The sequence below is a fragment of the Lepisosteus oculatus genome, chromosome 14 (assembly GCF_040954835.1).
Source record: "Lepisosteus oculatus isolate fLepOcu1 chromosome 14, fLepOcu1.hap2, whole genome shotgun sequence".
NCBI classification, from domain to species: domain Eukaryota; kingdom Metazoa; phylum Chordata; class Actinopteri; order Semionotiformes; family Lepisosteidae; genus Lepisosteus; species Lepisosteus oculatus.
The window spans coordinates 35,412,137-35,435,507 of record NC_090709.1 but is presented as its reverse complement, the minus strand read 5'-3'; the positions used below and the strand labels follow the sequence as shown (position 1 = coordinate 35,435,507).

General features: G+C 48.6%; 2 protein-coding genes across 2 annotated transcripts in view; one reads left to right on the top strand and one right to left on the bottom strand.

Annotated features, from left to right (window-relative positions):
- The window catches only part of LOC138243467 (GTPase IMAP family member 4-like), a 194,051-nt gene that overhangs the window by 32,129 nt on the left and 138,551 nt on the right, over window positions 1–23,371 (bottom strand). The gene's annotated exons all lie outside the window — the stretch shown is intronic.
- On the top strand, window positions 7,216–9,572 carry LOC138243359 (uncharacterized). The gene is made up of 5 exons (XM_069198929.1): window positions 7,216–7,399; window positions 8,227–8,474; window positions 8,681–8,803; window positions 9,314–9,467; window positions 9,568–9,572. The coding sequence occupies exons 1-5, from the start codon at window positions 7,243–7,245 to the stop codon at window positions 9,570–9,572; spliced, it is 687 nt and encodes a 228-aa protein (XP_069055030.1). The 5' UTR covers window positions 7,216–7,242.

Sequence of the window (23,371 nt, the reverse complement as noted above, 5' to 3'; positions counted from 1 at the left end):
TGTTTCATGTAAAAGTCTTAGCTTAGATTTTGTTTGCAAAAGACAAGCAAGATCTTTAAATGCAAATAACAAAAACTAGACACAACCGCAGTCCATACGAGGCCCCCTGCTACACTTTCACTGTTAATTCACTAAAGCCCATATTATCTGTGCTTTCCCTCACGATAAACAACTGCACCTGAATTGACACATCTCTTCTTGCTGAGTCCTTCGCACAACAAACGAAATTTCTCACCGGTCAGAGACAACAATTCTAGTGGAGCATATCCTGTCTTTGACAGGACTTGTAGTGTTTTTAGAGAAACCAACAAGGTCAGTTCTATTTCTTGTGTTTATCACCGTCGGAAATTACTCTCCAGTCAGCTGATTTGTACACCGTGTGTGTATTTCTTGTGTGAAGGAGATTGTTACTAGTATTAGTAGTATTATTACTATTAGTAGTAGTATTACTACTATTATCATTATCAGTAGTATTAGTAGAGTATTAGTATTATTAGTGTTATTAGTATTATCAGTAGTAGTAGTAGTATTAGTAGTATTATTAGTGTTGCCAGTAGTAGTAGCAGTAGTATTATTAGTATTCATACTTATTAGTATTAGTAATTTATAATAATACTAATAATTATTAGTATTATTAGTAATAGTAGTATTAGTAGTGTTAGTAGTAGTACTATTGTTATCAGTAGTATTTTAAGTGTTAGAAGTAGTACTATTGTTATCAGTAGTAGTATTATTAGCATTGTCAGCAGTAGTAGTAGTAGCAGTCGTGTTATTAGTATTATTGTTATCAGTAGTAGTATTAGTGTTAGTAGTAGTACTATTGTTAGCAGTATTAGTGTTAGTGTTAGTACTGTTGTTATCAGTGGTAGTGTTAGTGTTAGTAGTAGTACTGTTGTTAGCAGTGGTATTATTAGTGTTAGGGCGTCATCCATTTGGGGCTGCACACTGGTGGCGGTAGTGGGATCCCCAGGACCTGTAAAGAGCTGCACACTGGTGGCGGTAGTGGGATCCCCAGGACCTGTAAAGAGCTCTGAGTGGAGTGCCCAGGAAAGAGCTATAGAAGTGTATTATTATTATTAATATCATCCAGCCCGAACCCCAGCGAGCGTGACTCCCTGACCCTGACCTCTCTCTCCCCCAGGTGCAGAAGCGCCCCCCTTGGTCCAAAATCCCCAGACCCCACCGGATCGCTCTCCTTTCTCCGCCTGGCCGTGGCCTGGGGTTCCTCGTGAGGGAGGGAGCCCCCGGTCGCTGTATGTTCTGTGAACAGATGAATAAAAACGGAGAAGCAGCGGTGTGGTTTGTGTTTGTTCTGGGGAGGGATTAATAATAATAATAATAATAATAATTGCTTACACTTATATAGCGCTTTTCTAGACACTCCACTCAAAGCGCTTTACAGGTAATGGGGACTCCCCTCCACCACCACCAATGTGCAGCATCCACCTGGATGATGCGACGGCAGCCATAGTGCGCCAGAACGCTCACCACACATCAGCTATCAGTGGGGAGGAGAACAGAGTAATGTAGCCAATTCATAGAGGGGGATTATTAGGAGGCCATGATGGGGTAAAGGCCAGGGGGGAAATTTGGCCAGGACACCGGGGTTACACCCCTACTCTTTTCGAGAAGCGCCCTGGGATTTTTAATGACCACAGAGAGTCAGGACCTCGGTTTTACGTCTCATCCGAAGGACGGCGCCTGTTTACAGTATAGTGTCCCCATCACTATACTGGGGCATTAGGACCCACATGGACCGCAGGGTGAGCGCCCCCTGCTGGCCCCACTAACACCTATTCCAGCAGCAACCTTAGTTTTTCCCAGGAGGTCTCTAATCCAGGTACTGACCAGGCTCACACCTGCTTAGCTTCAGTGGGTTGCCAGTTGTGAGTTGCAGGGTGATATGGCTGCTGGACTGGGGTCCACACCCGTCTGGATCTATGAAGTCAATGAGGCGCTGCAGTACTGCGCTGTCCCCGCAAGGGAGAGAGAAGGAGAGCAGACAGTAGATAACACGCTGCAGAAGAGCCGACTGAGAGTCTGCGTTGGAGCCGGTGGAAGAGAGGAGATTGTCCTCAAACTGTACTCGTCCCCAGACAGTCACGGGCTCTGGGGGGGCAGCTCAGACAAGGGGGGTGGGGGGAGGTCGGGGTCAATCTGCGCTCAGGCATCTGCGGTTAAGAGGGGGTCTGTACACAGAGAGGGCTGGGAGGGGGGAACAAGCCGATGAAATCCTCAGGTCTGTTATCTACTGTCTGCTCTCCTTCTCTCTCTGGTCTGCTGGTCATTACAGATCAGGACACTGTGTGTGAGAGTAGGGGTGTGACCCCAGTGTCCCGACTGCTGGTCAGGGGTGCTGCTTAGTCGGGGTTCGGTCTGTACTCCCCAAATTCCCTCTTCTCAGTTGTTTGCAGGTGGGATGAAGTGGGGTCCCTGACTGTAAAGTGCTTTGGAGATCCTTTTAGATCAACTTTCCAGAACTCCAAACGAGAGTTTGCTTATGAAAAATAATTTTAAAAGTATTTTTAAATTCCTAAGTGATGAGATATACCAGAAACGTTCATATCAGGCGGCGCCCAAGACTTCATTCTGCCCTGGTGAGTTAATCATTAACTGAACCCAGTAAATTTATCAAGGGCCACTGAGAGGACAAAGTCCTGCCCTTCGGATCACCAGGAAGAGACGGAGAGAGAGAGATGGCAGAGTTTAGGAGCTTAGCGCTCAGCCCTGGTGAGTTTTCTCTTGTTCTACCTGTCAGAGTGTCGGTAAGGGAGTCACTGAGGGACTCTTCTCTGTCACAGAGCACAGCAGCAGCTGGAGAAGTGTCTTCCTGTCTGCTGAGAGTGTGTTCTGTCTGTCAGACACACGGGTTCTGAACTTGGAGAGAGAGACAGGAGCTGATTTTACTTTCACTTTCTCTTGTCAGCGATCAGAGATCGGTAGTGTAAACTCAAGCTGTTTGGGATTCACTAAATATTTTAATAAGGTGTTTATTTAAGGTAGAATGATATATGTTAAACCTGACTGTGTGCTGATGGTATTGGATTCACACTGTTAGTATTCATGATGCTCAGACACGCTCGGATATGATCGATTCCTGTTTGTTGCTCAGAGGCCATGTTTATTGTACAGTTGATAATACCAGAGAGGAATCAGTACAGATGAACAACAGAGGAATTTATTTGGCCCATAACTAGTAATGATTCCAGGGTCTCATGCAGCTGTTTCTCCTGTCTTGACGGGGCAGCTTGTTCCCTTCCTCAACCCCTCTCTGTGTACAGTAGAGTCCCATGTCCTGACTGGAGGAGCTCATCCAGCTGTGTCTGGAGAGAAGCCAGGGTATCATCTTCAACAACAGGGCTGGGCAGCTTGTTCCCCTCTCCCACCCCCTCTGTGTACAGTAGAGCCTCCCACTCCTGATTTTAAGTCTTAGTGTTGCTTTGAGCCTCAGTGTTAATTCTGAGGAACTTTGAGGTGTCAATATCTAACTGGTCTTTAATGATGACTGACTGTCACTGAGGATGTTGAATATTTTCTTTGTACGTGGTTCCCTATCTTCACCCTGTCAGTGTGGGACACTCCCTTCAGACTAAAGAGACTCAGTTCCTCCAGCTTGTCAGCTTCACTGTTTTTAAACTAACATCATGCTAGTTCTCTTCAGTGTGCATCACAGTAGTTAGTTTCTAAGCGGTTTGAAACTATACAACACACAGATTTCCCAGCCAGGTGGCTGAGTCCCAAACATGTCTTTATGAAATGTGACATTTTAGACTCGCTAGTGAAGAATCAGGACAGACTGAATGATTTTACAGTTTTTTACATGTATTTTAAAAATAAGGTGGTATAAAGGTTCATTCTGAACACAGGAGTCCCATATGTGTCTGAACTGCCACTGGACACTCAGAGTGTTAGTGGGACTCTACAGGGCCCTCCTGAAGTATTGGCGCCCTTGGTAAAGATGAGCAAGGAAGACATTGGAAAAATTTTTGTTTATCAGATGAGAGAACATCTGGAACTCCTCAGTGAGAGAGTCTGGAGAGACCCAATAGTGCTGTTCATCTGGGGGGACACACTGGGAGACACAACCATTGAGCAGCACATTGAGAGAGGAGGGAAGAAGCTCCAGTATCTGGTGGAGAAGTGTGGGAACAGGTATCATGTTCTCAACAACAAGAACAGGGGTGACCGCACTCAGGTCACAGAGCTGCTGGAGAAGATAGAGGACATGGTGGCAGAAATGAGTGTCTTTCCTTACATGATGGACAGAAAACTTCTGCAGAAGATAGAGAAGAGGAAGTACAGTACTCTCTCTGTACAGCACACTGACACACAGCTCTCTCTCCTACATCACTGACCCTCTGTCTGTACGGCACACTGACACACAGCTCTCTCTCCTACATCACTGAGCCTCTGTCTGTATGACACACTGACACACAGCTCTCTCTCCTACATCACTGACTCTCTGTATGGCACACTGATACACAGCTCTCTCTCCTACATCACTGACCCTCTGTATGGCACACTGATACACAGCTCTCTCTCCTACATCACTGACCCTCTCTCTCAAGGTCCTGTAAGAATATTAGTGCGAGTCACGAGTTCACAACAGGAAGAGAGTTTGCTCGGATTCACTGACTGTCCCTTCTGATCCAGGATGATCCACACTTTCTCTAGGAGTGTGATTAGACTTCGATATGAAGTAAGTATTCTAAAATATAGGAAACAGAGGGATCCTGAACACGCAGAGGAACCCAGATGTCTGCACAGCGCGAGAATCACAGTGGACTCTAAACACAGTGAGCAGCATCACACCAGATCCATAACGAGCCCATTATCATGATGATGGTGTCAAAACAGCAGTCAGGTCGTCTCAGAAGATCAGACAGCTGTAGTCAACAGTTTGTAGCAACTGAGATACCGGGACAGACTCACGCCTGTCACTCTGTGATGCCCAGCTCTTTCTTTCAACAGGTCCAGCAGCTGAGGAATATTCACCTGGGGCACGTGAGACTGAGGGCTCACTGTCTGTGGGAGATAAGCCTGATGAAGTTAGCAGAACCAAAGTAAGTGTTTGTACCTCCAGGAAAAGTCTTTACCTCCACACCTGTGACATCTCATCTCCCACACTGGAGAAACACCTGAGTCTTTACCTCCACACGTGTGAGATCTCCTCTCCCCCACTGGAGACACACCTGAGTCTTTAACTCCCCACCTGTGAGATCTCATCTCCCACACTGGAGACACACCTGCCTGTATCTTTACCTCCACACCTGTGACATCTCCTCTCCCACACTGGAGAGACACCTGATTCTTTACCTCCACACCTGTGACATCTCCTCTCCCACACTGGAGATGCACCTGAGTCTTTACCTCCACACCTGTGACATCTCCTCTCCCACACTGGAGACACACCTGTATCTTTACCTCCACATGTGTGAGATCTCATCTCCCATACTGGAGACACACCTGCCTGTATCTTTACCTCCACACCTGTGACATCTCAATTCGTTTTTGTAACGAACAGTTCTTTCCGGACCCTATGCGGACGACACAGTCCGACGGAGTGGGGAAACACTAGGGAAATGTCATGCAGGAAAACGGGGCAGAAGACAGGGGGCGTGTCCAAGGTGCGCTGGTGCACGGGGGAGGTGTGGCCGAGGCGAACGATCCAAGAGTAATCCATAGAGTATCCAAAACGCAAGGGTAAGTCCAAAACCAGGAGATCCATCCGACGAAGGAATTAAAAACCACGAAGGCCGGGTCGGAACCGGCGGACGGGGAACAGGAACGGGAACCGAGGTTAAAACCTTAACGGGACCAGGCGCTTCCTGGTCCCGGACTCGCACGATATGGAAATCAGATGCAGAGCCCGGAAGAGCGTCAGCGCCTGGCTTTTAAGGGGGGCAGGGAATAGGGCGCAGGTGCATTGAATAAAGTCTTGAGTGATAGGGCTGGAGCACCCTTAAGGAGGGGGAACTAATATCGTGACAGTTTTCAGGTCCCAGGGAACGTGACTGAATTCACTAGGTCTAGGTAAACTCCATTTCCCACAAGGCCACTGGTCTACTTCCTGTGCCACTCCTCCCTCTGACTCGCTAAGCTGCCCGTCAATCATAATGTCATCCCGGTCCAGCCAAGTATCTTGCGGTATCTCAGCGGAAGCGCTCAGTTGCCATGGCAGTGGACTCGCAGTTTATCTGAATAAAAGTCAGCAGAAGGGATTTTCACAGTCACCTCTTTTTCCAGAGACTCGCTCTCCTGCAACCTGACAGCTTCACGGAGAAATGACACTAAAATAGATACATTGCTTCAGTCTCGCCCATCACTACGGTCTCCTGTGTACTTTCACACGAGACTGAAACTTAAACACTCGGAGCACTCATATCACGTATCATTAGTCCTTAAAACAATAACGAGAGGAATTCAGTAGCTTCTTCTTAGCTAAGGAAGAGGTGTTAGTGGGGCCAGCAGGGGGCGCTCACCCTGCGGTCCATGTGGGTCCTAATGCCCAAGTATAATGACGGGGACACTTGACTGTAAACAGGCGCCGTCCTTCGGATGAGACGTAAAACCGAGGTCCTGACTCTCCGTGGTCATTAAAAATCCCAGGGTGTTTCTCGAAAAGAGTAGGGGTGTAACCCCGGCGTCCTGCCCAATATTCCAATTGGCCCTTACCAATCATGGCCTCCTAATAATTCCCTATGAATCTATCAATTGGCTACAGTACATCACTCTGCTCTCCTCCCCACTGAGAGCTGGTGTGTGGGGAGCGTTCTGGCGCACTATGGTTGCTGTCGCATCATCCAGGTGGGGCTGCACATTGGTGGTGGTGGAGGGGAGTCCCCATTACCTGTAAAGTGCTTTGAGTGGAGTGTCCAGAAAAGCGCTATATAAGTGTAAGCAATAATAATAATAGTAATAATAATAAGGATAAACATGCCAGACTGCAGTAGGGAAGTGTGGAACTTCTATATTTCTGTGTCTCCAGTGTCAGTGCTGTGTCTTTGTCACAGTCCTGCCCCAGTTCTCTCTTTGTGTCACTGTACTGCAAGCGTAGAATTTCTTTATTTTGTCTCCAGTGTCAATGCCCTGATGTCTGTGGTGTCCCCTGTCTCTGTGGAGTGTTGAAAGTGTGGTGTCCTCTGTCTCTGTGCAGTGTGTTGACAGTGTGCTGTCCTGTGCAGGTATCTCTGCCCGTCCGCGGGTCCGTTCTGGTGCCGTGTCACTGGGCTGGTGTTTGTGATGGCGTCGGGGGGCGAACTGGAGTATCAGACCACACACTGGGACATGGCGCTCCTGTCCCCCACTGGCCAGCTTCCTGCAGGACCCCTGTTTGACATACACTGCCCCCAGGGGGCGCTGAGGGAACTGCGGCTACCTCACTGCGAGATCGATGACCGTGAGTCTCAGGCGATGTTAACAGTTTCTGTATTGACAGTGAGTACAGCTTCAGCTCAGCTACAGCAGGAGACTCTACCCTCTACCACGGAGTCTGGTGACAATTTGCCCTCTGTGTAACAGTGTGAATGAAGATGAGATTGCTTCTGGGATATGCTGGACTCATCCCTCTCCCCAGCCTCTGGAATCTGTTCCAATCCATTACTGAACCTCAATCCCAGGTCTTCATTACTGGCCCTTAATTAATCTCAGTTAAAGGCTTCATTACTTTAATTCAGTTATTCATGGCCACCGAAGTCCATGTCACATCGTTAACAGAAATAATCAGTGATCTTCAGCCCTAAGTGTCATGTCATGTCACTAGGTTGAAAGATGAGCTGGAATGGAAGTCAATGAGGAGCAGAGCTGGCTCTTGTGAGCCTCTCCATTCTGGCAGTCCTCTACTGTGGACGTGACTGATTGTCGAATCACACTGGAGCCAACGTACTCAGGTTTAACCACGACAAGCTCCTCCAGCATTGAGTTGATGGTCTCTGGTTTACAAACCCATCTCGCTGACTCGGCACTTGAGGCCTAACTGGCAAATACTAACCAAGTCGGAACCGAAGGTGGTCCAACTCCACAAAGGTGCTGCACCCACTGCTCTGAGCCCAAAGTCTTATAGCTGAGAGGGATGAGTCCTTGGAACAAACAGGGAACAGCTGGGGTGGAGTCTAGGGGTGTAACTGAATCGTGAGGCTCTCCTACTGGACTGGAAGCTGTGAAGATGTGAGCAGTCTTACAACAAACAGCCAAAGGAATCATGACTCACTCAGTGTCTTCCTGCAGGCAGGAGTGACTTCCTGTCGGTGGCCCATGTGAGCTGTGGTAATCTTGAGGTGCTGTCGCCCCTGGAGGTGACACAGACCCATGTGAGGGTGTCCATCGCCGGCCTGTCCCTGTGGGGCCTCGTGAAGAGCGTGTTCAGATTCAATGTCAAGGGACAGGTGCTGCTGTTCCTGCAGCCAGGGGATGGCGTGGACCTGCTACCCAAGCTGAACGTGTTTGTGCTCCCTGGGAACGTACTTCTCAGCCAGGTACAGGGGGCGTCCTGTCTCTCTGCCTGTCTACCTCCCCAACACTTCCCGTCTCTATGCCTGTCTACCTCTCCAGCACTTCCTGTCCCTCTGTCTGTCTCTCCAGCACTTCCTGTCTCTGTCCGTCTGTTTCTCCAGCACGACTTCCTGCTGTGTTTGTTCCCCCATTCCAAGCAGTGTCACCTGTCCTCTCCTCTCCTCCACAGGTCACCGAGCAGCAGGACTGCAGCAGCACCCTCATTAAGACGAGCTCAAGCTGTAAACTGAGACCGAAAGCGACGTACAGAGTGTCCAGCAGCAGCAAGAAGACTGAGATAATCCAGCCTGAGGTAATGGTTCGCCTGTGACACAGACGGAGATCACTGGCCTTTATGACCCAAACTGTTGAGAGAGCATGAGGGAGAGACTGAAAGATCTAGAGAGAGAGAAGCAGGAAAGACTCGGGTCATGAAAGGATGATCTGAGTATCATCAGTATCATCAAAACAATGAAACAGGTGGACCCATCCAGCAGATACACAGAGAAAGGAAGGGGCCCGAGTTCTGACCCGTGAAGAACACCGGGGGGGAGAAGGCCAGAGCCTCACCAGGACACTTGGAAAGAGCAGTTCAAGGGACAAGAAGAGAACCAGCCAAGAGCAGCACCTGAAATACCCAGGACAGGAAGAGGATGTGGCCAGTCATGTCAGAGGTCAAGGAGAATTGGGATAGTGGAGAGAGAAGCAGAAAGCAGAGTCACAGAGTCTGTAGAGGGAGTCCAGCTGACTTCATGCTCAAAAAGGATTTGCCTGTGTGACAGACTGCTAGCTCTTTAACACAGCGTTACTGTTGTTCTTCCAGTCCGAGTGCTTTTACTGCAGTTATGGCCCGAATTTCCACCCTACGTTCGAGGTGTTCCTGGCCCACGGTGCGAGGAGTCTGGACCTGGTGTTGCTGAAATGCGCCACAAAGGACGGAGAAAAGAGGGTGTGGAGGCGCATTGTGCAGCTGCCAGGTAACAGATCTACTGAGAACATGTCCTGTGGGTGCTGTGCTGGTCAGGGTGAACAGTGTCTTTACGGGAGACTGTGTGCTGTGGGTGCTGTGCTGGTCAGGGTGAACATGTCTCTGTCTCTTTCTCTCTCTGCAGTCCCTGCTGTTCAGACCAGGACCCCAAATACTTCTGCCCCTCAGAGTGAGTCCCTCTGTCCTCTTTGAGTATGTAGAGCTGGTTCCTCAGCCCTCGAGCAGCCAGTAGAAGGGTGTCTGTGTTTGTTTCAGGAATCGCCAGCAGCGAAGGGTGGGAAGGAGCCTTGAATAAAGTGATCGAGGAGCTGGAAGCAGACGAGTACAAGAAGCTGAAGAACATTCTGCACCAGAAGGGGATGCCCCGGGGTTTACTGGGAGACACCGAGAAGCAGGACCTGGCCCACAGGATCGTCTCCCACTTCGGAACGGAGGTGTCTGTTCACGTCGTTAAGGAAGCCATGGCCAGCATTCCTCGGAACGACCCAGTGATACAAGGAATTACTGAAGCCCTTTGTGGAGCAGCTGAGATAGAGAAGGAGCGTAAGGACACCCTGTAGGACTACAGTGTTTCACCATGAGGGAGTCACTCCTGAGGGACACACAGTCGTCCTCTCTCGGCTCACAGCAACGCCCCTGAGCCACACAGAGAGCGTGAGGAAGGTGAAGTGGAAATCTAATAAGTAAATTGATTCTTAAAAATGTAGAGAGCTTTGAAAAAAATATATTGGTGCTTTTAGATAATATATTTCAAGGATGTAACTGCTGTGCTACAGTACGTGCAGAATTTTAGAAAACAGTTCGTCAACAAAGTACACTGTTTAGGTTAGTTTAGAAGACAATGTACCAAAACAATATATGCTGTCTGGGTCATTAGAATTAGCTGAAAGTAACTGATAAGCTTTGAATAACAAATCTAGTTTTTCTTCTCTCGCTCTATGATGTAATCTGTTTTCTCTTAGAGAAAGGGGAAGTTTTAGAAGGGACCAAGTGCTGAACTTTTTTACAGCGCAACGTCTTATAAAAACCCTGTACTGCTTGTAACAAATTGAGTCTCTGGTTGCACTTTGCAGGGCTCCCAATATTGCAATATTGAAATAAAGACCTTACTCAGGTGAGAACTCTCTCTTGTGGCTTCCTTGATAGTTATATTTCCATGACAAAGGTCACACAGGCTCCTCTGAGCCTGCACTGATCCAGCCCATGAACACAGCAGAGCTGCCACTCTGTAGCCTGATGCCCTCAGAGCTCGGAGCTCAGCAAGGCTGGGAGACTGTAAGGAAACCAGGACGCTGCTGCTGTGTGTGGAGGTTGTGGACCAGCAGGTGGCGCTGTTCCCTCTGGAGCTCTGTGACACTGTGCTGTTGGAGGTGCTGCACTTCAGATGAAACTTCTGTAGCACCAAGGCGTATCATAAACATTTACCAATAATCTCTGCCCTTGAGTGAACAACAGTCCAGCTCTGCTGAGTCCAGCCCCTGGGAGTGTGTCCAAGGTGGGTTTCTCTGATGAGCATCAGGTCCTGACCCATAACACAAACCAGGGGGTCCATTTTGACATCTCCCATGACAGGAAATACTCATGTGGACCCATGCTGGTGGGGTGACGGGTCTCCTCTGGAGTTGAGCTATAGCTGGGGGTAACCGATCAAACATCTGAAAGACGAACAGCCAATGAGAAGCCTGAAGAGCTACACCTGATGATGTCGCAGCCAATCAGCAGATGTGATCACTGGATTTGAAAAGGTACCGAACCTCCGCAGAGACTGAGGGAGAAGCACCAGAAGGAGCTGCAGAACCACCTCCGCAGGATGGAGGAGGAGATCCAGACACGAGAGGAGAAGATCAGAGCGCTGGAGGAGAGGCTGAGGGAGGAGAGGGATGAGGGGAGGAGGAGAGAGCTGGAGGAGGAGCTGAGGAGAGAGAGAGGGGAGAGAGAGGCTGCAGAGAGAGATGGAGGGAGTGAGAGAGGAGCAGGAGAGGGAGAGGAGAGAGAGGAGACACACAGGAGGGAGATGGAGGAGCTCAGGCAGCACTATGAGGAAAAGGCCAGAGAGGAGGCAGAGAGACACGGAGAGACTCTCCAGCAGGTCAGTGTGTCGACAACACAGTTCACTCCAGCAGGACAGGAGCACAGGAGCTGCAGGAGGGAGATCGAGGAGCTGAGAGAGGCAGTAGAGAGACTCAATTCAGTTGTAGACAGATACAGTAAAGTAGTTTGGTATTTCAGTCCCCCGAAGCAGAAGAGACATACAAGAGATACAGGAGTGTGAATGAGAAGCTGAAGCAGCACAAGAGAGAAAGGCCACAGAAGATGATTGAGAGAAGGTGTTGCTCACTTAAAACATTCTCTAATCATATGAATGTATATCTTACAGATGTATTTAACCTAAATGAAATGAATTATGTTTAAAGAGAACAATAACAGCAGCTTTGCTCCATCCCAGCTTGTATCCAATCACAGCAGCCTCCCATCTGAAGCCCCTCCTTCTTCCCTCATCCCACTTCCTGTTCCTGTGGAGACTCCAACATGGTGGAGATGGTATCTTATCTCAATACTTCTCTTGAAGAAGGCTCCTTTTGCCAGCATTATTGTGTAATGACATGTGATTGTTGAGTTGCCAAGTGCCTTGAACGTTTACAGATGAAGGTTTTTCTATTAACTTTAGTCAACTGAATTCCAGCTTTATCATCCTCTGTTGGGAGATGAACATTACCAAGAAAAGGGACAGTACAATAGTGTTACTTTATGTGCTGCATTGAAATGTTGAGATTTAATGTATATATACAGTAATTGGAAGAAACTATTGAGATGTTTCACTGTGTATCAAACAGTATTTGTGTATAAAGATCTTTCTCCTGTTTTTATACCTTATCAGTTTAATGGACCAATATTCTTAAGAGACTCATCAGAGAGGCTGGACTCCAATGTCAGGGGCAGTGAGACTCTACACTGGGCACTATCAGACCAGCTCAGGGCTGTTAACCCCTGTTCTTCTGTCCTTGTGCTTCTCTGACCAGTCCAGACTGGGCTCATAATCATTATACACACTACACACAGGTTATACATTATTTTTGGATATATTTCTATTCAAATAATCTTGTATTTCTACCCAACTGTGGACATTTTACTGGAGTGATTACAGTGAACTACCAGGCTCATATAACGGCTGTGGGACTGGAGTACCATATAAGGTATTGTAACACATAGGGCTGACAGGCACTGTGTAAGAGCCGGCGTACCAGAGCGGGTGACGTCACCGCCCTTCCCTGTGATAGCAGGACCACAGCCCCTGGGGTGTGGAGAGATCTCTCTTTGGCTCAACAAGCTGGGTCCTTGGTGAGTGACGCTGGAGTCCTGGGTTCGAGCCCCCCACGGTGTGGGGCCGACCTGATGTGCCAAGGGCGCCTGCCTGAACCCCATAGTGTTACGGTATTAATAAATATTTATATATAAACTACAGGCTCAAGGAAGCTTTGAAAAGCTAGAAGTGACATGAGAAAACAGTTCACACATTTAATAGTCTCGATTTCATAAAAGAACAAGTAATAGGTTTATTCCAGGCTGAAAGAAGAAAGAAAGAAAACACGTTTCGGCCTTCTTCACACCTGAAACCTGTTACTTGTTTTATCTTGTATACAGTACATATATTTTATTTATTGTTGTCATTCAGTAAAGTGCTTTGAGAACCCACCTTTAAAGGTGCTATATAAAATAAAATAAAGTAGATTATTATAATAATAAAACTCACAGAAACACGACCCGGCCCTTTCATGTCAGCTCTTGCACACCCGTGTGCTTCTGCACCGACAGCTGTCTCCTGTCCTCAGCTCGACCCGCAGACCCACACGAACTGGACCTGTCGAACCTGCTGTCGGGCTGAAGCGGAATGAATCCGGATCGTCAGCGGCCCCGTGGTCATGGAAACCGGACCGACCGAACTGCCCGCGACTGCCCTCCCCTGCTGGTCTAATAATAATAATAATAATAATGATAATAATAATAATGATGATGATGACGACGCCGGCCGTCTCTCTCACCCGTGTCCACCGGTCCGGGGAGTTGGAGTCTCTCTGAGAGACGGTCTTTCACTCCGAGTCTCTCCGGGAGCGGGCCCGTCTGTGTCCACACTCCTGTCGACAGCAGGCCGCTCTTTCCCCTCAGGAGAGGAGGAGCTGGAAGAGGAAGACGATGCAGATTCACGGCTTGGAGTTGGTTTTATTTTTATTTTATTTGTTTTTTAATGGCGCGCTCGCGCGGAGCTCCGGGCGACCGTTAAGAATCGAACAGCCGGCGCGCGCCGGTCCGCCGAAGCAGCGAGATCATTCAAATGTATTATTATTATTATTATTATTATAATTATTATTATTATTATTATTATAACATTTGGATCTGGAAGTCACACTCTTCACACTGTATCTCTCCGCTTCTCACCTCAGCGTCTCAGACTCAGTGTTTCCTCTTAGTTTTCATCACACGCTCTTCGGCGCTTATCAAATACATCTCTATATGTGCTTCAGTAACACTGATTCATGACTCGGTGATTTACCAGCACGTACAGGACAATTTGGGAAGATGCTTCCCAGTAAGAATGTTCTCTGCTGTAGGTCTTAATGGGACAGTTTCTAAAACTCCTCAGGACCGGAGGACACGGGTGAGAGAGACGTATAATAATAATAATAATAATAATAATAAACTTTATTTTATATAGCGCCTTTAAAGGTGGCTTCTCAAAGCGCTTTACAGGATGACAATAACAATAAATAAGAAGACTAAACAATAAATAAGAAAATTTCACAAGACAGGACACAATTATAATTACAACAATACAACAATAAAAATAGAGGAGACCGTGGAAGATGGTATTAAGAAGAGCAGAGGGGTGAAGAATGGAACCAGTTAAGTAAAGGCTTTTCTGAAGAAGAAGGTTTTGAGTCTGGATTTGAAGGAGTTTAGAGAAGGTGACTCTCTAATATCCTTGGGCAAAGAGTTCCAGAGCTTGGGGGCATAGCAGGAGAAGGCCCTGTCGCCCATACAATGTAGACGGGCTTGGGGGACAGTAAGGAGGACAGAATTTGAAGAGCGGAGGTTGCGAGGTGGGGAGTAGGGCGATAATAGTTCAGACAGGTATTGAGGTGCCAAGCCATGTAAAGCCTTGTAGGTGAGCATGAGGATTTTAAAGTCTACGCGGAATTTGACCGGAAGCCAGTGCAAGGACTCCAGGATAGGAGTAATGTGAACACTTGTACTAGACCTGGTCAGGATTCTGGCTGCTGAATTTTGGACATACTGCAGCTTGTTCAGAGTAGATTTAGATACACCAGGGAGCAGAGCATTGCAGTAGTCAATTCGGGAGAATACAAATATGTTGATCAGCTTTTCAGCCACAGTTAATGATAGCATAGGGCGTAGTCTTGCGATATTTCTAAGGTGAAAAAAAGATGTTTTGACAGTATGCTGTACATGTGGGTCGAATGTTAAGCCAGAATCAAATATCACCCCAAGGTTTTTCAATTTTGATTGAAGCTCTAGTACAGAGCCATCTACAGACAGGGTTACAGGACTGGCTTTACGAAGTTGATGGGGGGTACCAATAAGCATGACTTAATAATAATAATAATAATAATAATAACGTATAGCATTATTATTATTATTATTATTATTATTATTATTACCCGTACAGAAGCACTCTATCTAGAAGCACTATCTCCCTGTCCTGTGTCCTAACAAACCCCACTAATCCCCCGTGTGGGAAAGAGGACCCGCTCGTCCCTCCTGTCCTGTCCCGGTGTCGCCGTCACTGGGACTGGAGCAGCCGGAGAGGAGACGCACTTCCAGAAATTTCCTTCCCGCTCGGCTCTTCCCCTCCTGAGGAAAGAGCATCTTCCCACACAAACAGCCCGTTTCTCTCGGAGACGCCCGCAGCACAGGGGGCCTTTTCCCAGGACACCAGGACTCCCCTCGTCTGCGGAAACACCCGGGAAGAGCCTCCCAGCCCACAGGAGGGGATTCCCAGTCCTTCCCGGGATTTCCAGGACAGGAGCGGCTCCTCAGCTGGGAATAAAACCGCCCGAGAGGAGCTCGAGCGCTCGGGCTCGGAGCGTCGCTTAGCAGCTGGCGCCGCAGCGGCACCCGGAGGACGAGCCGGAAGCGGGTTTTGGCGCCAGTTCTGCTCTTTGATGATCGGCTCAGGAGAATAAAGTCGATATAAAAACATAAAAGTCCATTTCTCTCTCTTGTCTGTCTGAACATAAGAGAGATTACAAACCAGAGACACAGACAGGACACTGTAAGAGTAGAGGTGTCGTCAATGACACGCACAGTATGTATAAATATAAAAAAAGTCCTGCTCTGTACAACAACACTGTGTGTGAGAGTAGGGGTGTGGACCCCAGTGTCCCGACTGCTGGTCAGTACAGATCAGGACACTGTGTGTGAGAGTAGGGGTGTGGACCCCAGTGTCCCGACTGCTGGTCAGTACAGATCAGGACACTGTGTGTGAGAGTAGGGGTGTGACCCCAGTGTCCCGACTGCTGGTCAGTACAGATCAGGACACTGTGTGTGAGAGTAGGGGTGTGGACCCCAGTGTCCCGACTGCTGGTCAGTACAGATCAGGACACTGTGTGTGAGAGTAGGGGTGTGGACCCCAGTGTCCCGACTGCTGGTCAGTACAGATCAGGACACTGTGTGTGAGAGTAGGGGTGTGGACCCCAGTGTCCCGACTGCTGGTCAGTACAGATCAGGACACTGTGTGTGAGAGTAGGGGTGTGGACCCCAGTGTCCCGACTGCTGGTCGGTACAGATCAGGACACTGTGTGTGAGAGTAGGGGTGTGACCCCAGTGTCCAAGGATGCTGGCAAGAGTTGATCTGGGTATTCTGGTGTTTTATTTTGCTCTTACTGATGAACCTGTTCAGTTGGTGATTAACTTTATGAATCCACTAGGTGGCGCCAGAGCAGCGTCACAGCGAGGACAGGAAACCCGCCACCTCACATCAGCAGGAAGAGAAGGAGAGAGAGAGAGATGGCAGCGCTCAGCCCTGGTGAGTTTTCTCTTGTTCTACCTGTCAGAGTGTCGGTAAGGGAGTCACTGAGGGTCTCTTCTCTGTCACAGAGCACAGCAGCAGCTGGAGAAGTGTCTTCCTGTCTGCTGAGAGTGTGTTCTGTCTGTCAGACACACAGGCTCTGAACTAGGAGAGAGACAGAAACTGTTTTACTTTCACTTTCTCTTGTTGGGGATCAGAGATCGGTACTGTCAACTCAAGCTGGTTGGAATTCACTAAATATTTTAATAAGGTGTTTATTTAAGGTAGAATGATTGATGTTAAACCTGACTGTTTGCTGATGGTATTGGATTCACACTGTTAGTATTCATGATGCTCAGACACGCTCAGATATGATCGTTTCCTGTTTGTTGCTCAGGGGCCGTGTTTATTGTACAGCTGATAATACCAGAGAGGAATCAGTACAGATGAACAACAGAGGAATTTATTTGGCCCATAATTAGTAGTGATTCCAGGTTCTCGTGCAGCTGTTTCTCCTGTCCTGACTGGGCAGCTTGTTCCCCCCTCTCGCCCCTCTCTGTGTACAGTAGTGCTTCCTGTCCTGACTGGAGGAGCTCACCCAGCTGTGTCTGGAGAGAAGCCAGGGTATCAGCTTGTTCCCCTCTCCCACCCCTCTCTGTGTACAGTAGAGCCTCCCACTCCTGATTTTAAGTCTTAGTGTTGCTTTGAGTTTCAGTGTTAATTCTGAGGAACTCTGAGGTGTCAATATCTAACTGGTCTTTAATGATGACTGACTGTCACTGAGGATGTTGAATATTTTGTATATATATATGGTTCACTATCTTCACCCTGTCAGTGTGGGACACTCCCTTCAGAATAAAGAGACTCAGTTCCTCCAGCTTGTCAGTTTCACTGTTTTTAAACTAACATCATGCTAGTTCTCTTCAGTGTGCATCACAGTAGTTAGTTTCTAAGCGGTTTGAAACTATACAACACACAGATTTCCCAGCCAGGTGGCTGAGTCCCAAACATGTCTTTATGAAATGTGACATTTTAGACTCACTACTGAAGAATCAGGATGGACTGAATGATTTTACAGTTTTTTACATGTGTTTTTAAAATAAGGTGGTATAAAGGTTCATACTGAACACAGGAGTCCCAAATATGTCTGAACTGCCATTGGACACTGAGTGTTAGTGGGACTCTACAGGGCCCTCCAGAAGTATTGGCACCCTTGGTAAAGATGAGCAAGGAAGGTGATGGAAAAAATGTCTGTGTTGTTTATCAGATGAGAGAAATCTAACCTTTCAGTGAGGTTAAATTATTCTAAGAAAAAAAATCCTGATGAAAAATAAACATGTACTATTGAGAGAACAGTTAAAAATAAAATATATATATTTTATATCAATTGTAAGAATACAGAATAAGAATGTTGTAAGAATACAGTCTGATTACCTAACATTAACAGAACATTTTTGTATACCACAGAGAATACACAGAAAATTAACCTCAATCTGTGTTTTTCCTCTCTCACAGGGCAGGGACAATAGAAAAGATATAGAGAAGTTTTTATCGTAAATTTGAAATGGGATGAAGAGTGAAGATATCTGTGATGAGAACTTTATCATGTAAATAATCTGTGATCTTTCTCTCTGACAGGGGAGGGACAGGCTGATGCCCATGAGGCACCACAGCGTCTCTCAGAGATTGCCTCCTCAGTTGATCTGTTAGTGTCAAAGGCAGCTCTGAAGTCCAGCAGGACAGGAGTGGGTGAAAGAGCCCATCAGCAGATCATTAGAACCCCAGACAAGAGCTGTTTCTGTACATCAGTCTGAAAGACTCGTCACAGCTTGTCTGCAGATCAGTGAGTCTGACTGAACAGCAGCAGGCTGTTGTAGAATCTGTGTCAAACAGGGTGAGATGGAGAATTACTGAACAGCCTGGAGTCTGAATTCTGCTTTTTAACAAAGTGGTCAAGAATGCTGGTCTCAGGGTTGAAGGGACAGTTCCTGACCGACAGACACTGAATCACTGCAGCTCAGCCCAGCAGTGGAGATGTGGTACCAGGTATTTAGGTGTCCTGACAGTAGAAGGATACAGGATAGGAGGTATTGAGGTGTCCTGACAGTGGTAGGGTACAGGGTAGGAGGTATTGAGGTATTTGGGTGTCCTGACAGTAATAAAGACACAGTGGACTCTGGACTCTGGGTGTGGTCAGTTTCAGAGTGAAATACCAGCAGGATGATTGCACTGGACTGCACACTCTCCTAGAGTGCTGTTCTTCGCTGGAGTGAAGAGATTATCTCTCCTCCTTCAATTAACATCCTTCTACACTCTGCCCCTGTAACAGTACAGTACTACAGCATGACTGTTGTTGCTTGAGGCCAGCAAATACACACAGATTCTTCAGTATCTGAAACGAGTGAAAATCATGAACATCAGGTAAAACTATGTAGTTATCATGATGCCCAGGACTATAAGTTTCTTTTATAATGACTTTTAAGTTTTGTCTCTTGAGCAAACTGAACCCTTCTTGTATGTGGAAAGGCTGGTCTCCTCTTATGTGTAACTTCCCTGATGCTCCTGTCTCTCCTCCTGTTGCAGTGAGTGAAGTCGAACCCAGACTCCAGCCCCGCCCCACTGAGCTGAGACTGGTGCTGCTGGGCAGGACTGGTGCTGGGAAGAGTTCAGCAGGAAACACCATCCTGGGCTCAGAGGAGTTTCCCTCTCAAGCCAGCAGCTCCGCGGTCACTCAGGAGAGCCGGAAGAGGACAGGACAACTGTCCGGGAGACGGGTGACTGTGGTGGACACTCCAGACTGGCTCCACGATGGACTGTCTGAGGGGGACAGGAGACGGGATGTGGGGCTCTGTGTTAACCTGTCTGCCCCGGGACCCCACGCCTTCCTCCTGGTGACCCCGCTGGGCCGATCCTCAGGGGAGGAGAGGAGGACACTGGAGACAGTCCTGGAGATATTCGGGGAGAGGGCCCTGGGACACACCATGGTCCTGCTCACCCACGCTGATGAGCTGACCAGCAGGACGCTGGAGGAGTCTGTGCACACAGGCAGCAGGGAGCTCCAGTGGCTGCTGGAGAAGTGTGGGAACAGGTATCACACCCTCAACAACAAGGACAGGGGCAGCACTCAGGTCACAGAGCTGCTGGAGAAGATAGAGGAGCTGGTAGCAGGAAACAAGGGCAGCTACTACAGCACTGAGACGTACCAGGAGGCCGAGTCCCAGATCAGACAGAGGCAACTGCAGATCCTGAGGGACAGAGAGGAGAGCAAACAGAGGGAGGAGGAGAGACTGAGGGAGAAGCACCAGAAGGAGCTGCAGAACCACCTCCGCAGGATGGAGGAGGAGATCCAGACACGAGAGGAGAAGATCAGAGCGCTGGAGGAGAAGATAGCAGAGCTGGAGGAGAGGCTGAGGGAGGAGAGGGATGAGGGGAGGAGGAGAGAGCTGGAGGAGGAGCTGAGGAGAGAGAGAGGGGAGAGAGAGAGGCTGCAGAGAGAGATGGGGGAGGTGAGAGAGGAGCAGGAGAGGGAGAGGAGAGAGAGAGAGGAGACACACAGAAGGGAGATGGAGGAGCTCAGGCAGCACTATGAGGAAAAGGCCAGAGAGGAGGCAGAGAGACACAGAGAGACTCTCCAGCAGGTCAGTGTGTCGACAACACAGTTCACTCCAGCAGGACAGGAGCACAGGAGCTGCAGGAGGGAAATCGAGGAGCTGAGAGAGACAGTAGAGAGATACAGAGAGAGAATAGAGAGACAAAACACAGTGATAGACAGACTCACTGTGTGGCATCAGAGACACACAGGAGATGCAGGAGAGTGATTGAGGACCACAAGCAGCACATCGAGAAGAAGGTCACAGAAGATGACTGAGACAAGAGCACACACAGCCCGCAGACACACAAAAGCACACAGCCCACAGACAGGAGAGAGAAACAGACAGGAGATCGAGGAGCTGAGAGAGAGCTGAAGACACTGAGACAGGAGCAGGAGAGGGAGAGGAGGAGCTCAGGCAGTGTTATCCGAGTGACAGAGAGATACAGAGACACTGCCGCAGGTCAGTCACTGATCCACACAGTCTTTCCCAGCGGGAGAGGAAGACCGGATACTTCCTGGACACAGAGTGAGGACTTTCCACTGAAACACTGATCTCTTCCTCGTAAGAGATCCGACTCACTGAAAACCAGCCCTTAGTGTCCCATGTGAAGAAAACTAATTTTAAATAATGTTCTATTTTGATCATGTTTGTATTTTGCTATTCTTTGTGTATATATATAAATGTTATGAATACTTTTGGATATAATTCTGACATTGTATATGTGTGCGTAACAGAATATATTGTAGCATTTACAGGTTCTTCTCAGGACAAAGGACCAGTAGAGACGCGATTAACGAACCAGGCTTTATTCTTTATCAACCACAGAGTATACACACACATGACGGAACACGCACACATCTTTAGGGTGGTAATTACTTAACGACTTAACAACAAGCTATACAGTACACTTATAGGGGCGCTTCCTCCTCACAACCGGGCGTTACAGGATGTATATGTGTACTTTATTCTCCTGAGCCGATAATCAAAGAGCAGAACCGGCTCGTCCGGCAACTGGGACTTTATATCTCGCAACGGCGACTTACAATCTCAGAATCACGACTTTATTTCTGGTCATTGGGACTTTATATCTCGCAACGGCGACTTACAATCTCAGAATCACGACTTTATTTCTGGTCATTGGGACTTTATATCTCGCAACAGCGACTTACAGTCTCAGAATCACGACTTTATTTCTGGTCATTGGGACTTTATATCCCGCAACGGCGACTTACAATCTCAGAATCACGACTTTATTTCTGGTCATTGGGACTTTATATCTCGCACTTCCGAGTCAGAAAAGTCATAATTTCGAGATCTAAAGCCGAAACGGCGAGAAACCGCGGCGCGTTTTTTTTTTCTTTCCACTCCCTGGCGGACACAGCTTCCACAGAGGAGGGAGAGAAATGGACTTTTATGTTTTTATATCGACTTTATTCTCCTGAGCCGATCATCAAAGAGCAGAACTGGCGCCAAAACCCGCTTCCGGCTCGTCCTCCGGATGCCGCTGCGGCGCCGGTTGCTAAGCGACGCTCCGAGCCCGAGCGCTCGAGCTCCTCTCGGGGCGGTTTTATTCCCAGCTGAGGAGCCGCTCCTGTCCTGGAAATCCCGGGAAGGACTGGGAATCCCCTCCTGTGGGCTGGGAGGCTCTTCCCGGGTGTTTCCGCAGACGAGGGGAGTCCTGGTGTCCTGGGAAAAGGCCCCCTGTGCTGCGGGCGTCTCCGAGAGAAACGGGCTGTTTGTGTGGGAAGATGCTCTTTCCTCAGGAGGGGAAGAGCCGAGCGGGAAGGAAAGTTCTGGAAGTGCGTCTCCTCTCCGGCTGCTCCAGTCCCAGTGACGGCGACACCGGGACAGGACAGGAGGGACGAGCGGGTCCTCTTTCCCACACGGGGGATTAGTGGGGTTTGTTAGGACACAGGACAGAGAGAGAGAAAAGGACACCAGTGGGAGAGAGTCCTGAAGCTCTCAGGTCTGGTCTTGATCCGGGTTGGTCCCAGTTCCAGTTTACACTGGTTTACAATGTGGGACTTCTGCCCTGACACGACCCCACAGGTGTCTCCACAGGAGACGGGAGTCCTGTAACGTGTAACCCTACAATATTTGATCTCCTGACTGTCTGTTATTCTCCCCAGTATAATCCTCTCAGTCTGGTATGAAATACCAGCTCCTGTCAGTCAGCTCTGTTACAACAGGCAGGATCTCTTTAGTCCTGCAGGGCTTGATTCCGATTTTTATTCAACTACTTCTCTCATAATCACCTTTGTTTTCCAACAGCATTTCTGTATCATTTCTGTATCATTCTAAAGACGCGAACAATAGGTTTCTACTGCTGTACTTCAGCTGGAAGGAGGTAAAAACACACGTTCCTGTTTCTCTTCAATACCTGGTCCTCTAGGCTTTTCCTCTGTCACATCAGCTAAAAAGTCACTTTTTAGGTTGAGTCCTGAAACTGCTGGACGAATCTCTGTTCTCATCACATCGCAAACTGGAACCACAGCACCTCCAGCGAGCATGTCGAAGCCAATACCGCCCTGCTCCTCAGAGAAAGAGTCTCTCTTTTCCCCAGTGACTCACTGTCGGTGGTGCTCTTTCCCTGAATCTGTCATCACTCGTCCCCTGAGCCGGGTGGCGAGGACAAGCGAGTGAAACTGCGTTGGAGGAGCGAGTGTGGAGTCTGCGTGTTCCTGCTGGGGGTCGCTGGTGCTGGTGTCTGTGTGTGTGGAGTCTGCGTGTTCCTGCTGGGGGTCGCTGGTGCTGGTGTCTGTGTGTGTGGAGTCTGTGTGTTCCTGCTGGGGGTCGCTGGTGTCTGTGTGTGTGGAGTCTGTGTGTTCCTGCTGGGGGTCGCTGGTGTCTGTGTGTGTGGAGTCTGCGTGTTCCTGCTGGGGGTCGCTGGTGTCTGTGTGTGTGGAGTCTGCGTGGTCCTGCTGGGGGTCGCTGGTGTCTGTGTGTGGAGTCTGCGTGTTCCTGCTGATGGTCGCTGGTGTCTGTGTGTGTGGAGTCTGCGTGTTCCTGATGGGGGTGGCTGGCGCTGGTGTCTGTGTGAAATGACTGCTATCCTTCCTGACGGTTTGAGATCAAAAGCGCAGCCTGACGGTCCTGCTGTCTCGACCCGGTCCACTCTGTTGGTATCGAACCAGGGAGCCACAAGAAAGCGCACACAGTAGGTGGCCAGAGACGGCGGGGTCAGGTGTCATTTTTCTGAGGGGGGATTTGGGATGCCGCCACCTGCAGCCCTTCACCCTGCTGCTGGGCCACACTGGGAATGACACCCACAGGGTT

Excerpts from the sequence above, each read along its gene's own strand:
- LOC138243359 (XM_069198929.1), top strand. The coding sequence starts at position 7,243 with ATGGCGTCGGGGGGCGAACTGGAGTATCAGACCACACACTGGGACATG. Across the intron at positions 7,400-8,226 it reads TCACTGCGAGATCGATGACC|GCAGGAGTGACTTCCTGTCG; the intron begins GTGAGTCTCAGG and ends GTCTTCCTGCAG. Across the intron at positions 8,804-9,313 it reads CTGAGATAATCCAGCCTGAG|TCCGAGTGCTTTTACTGCAG; the intron begins GTAATGGTTCGC and ends TTGTTCTTCCAG.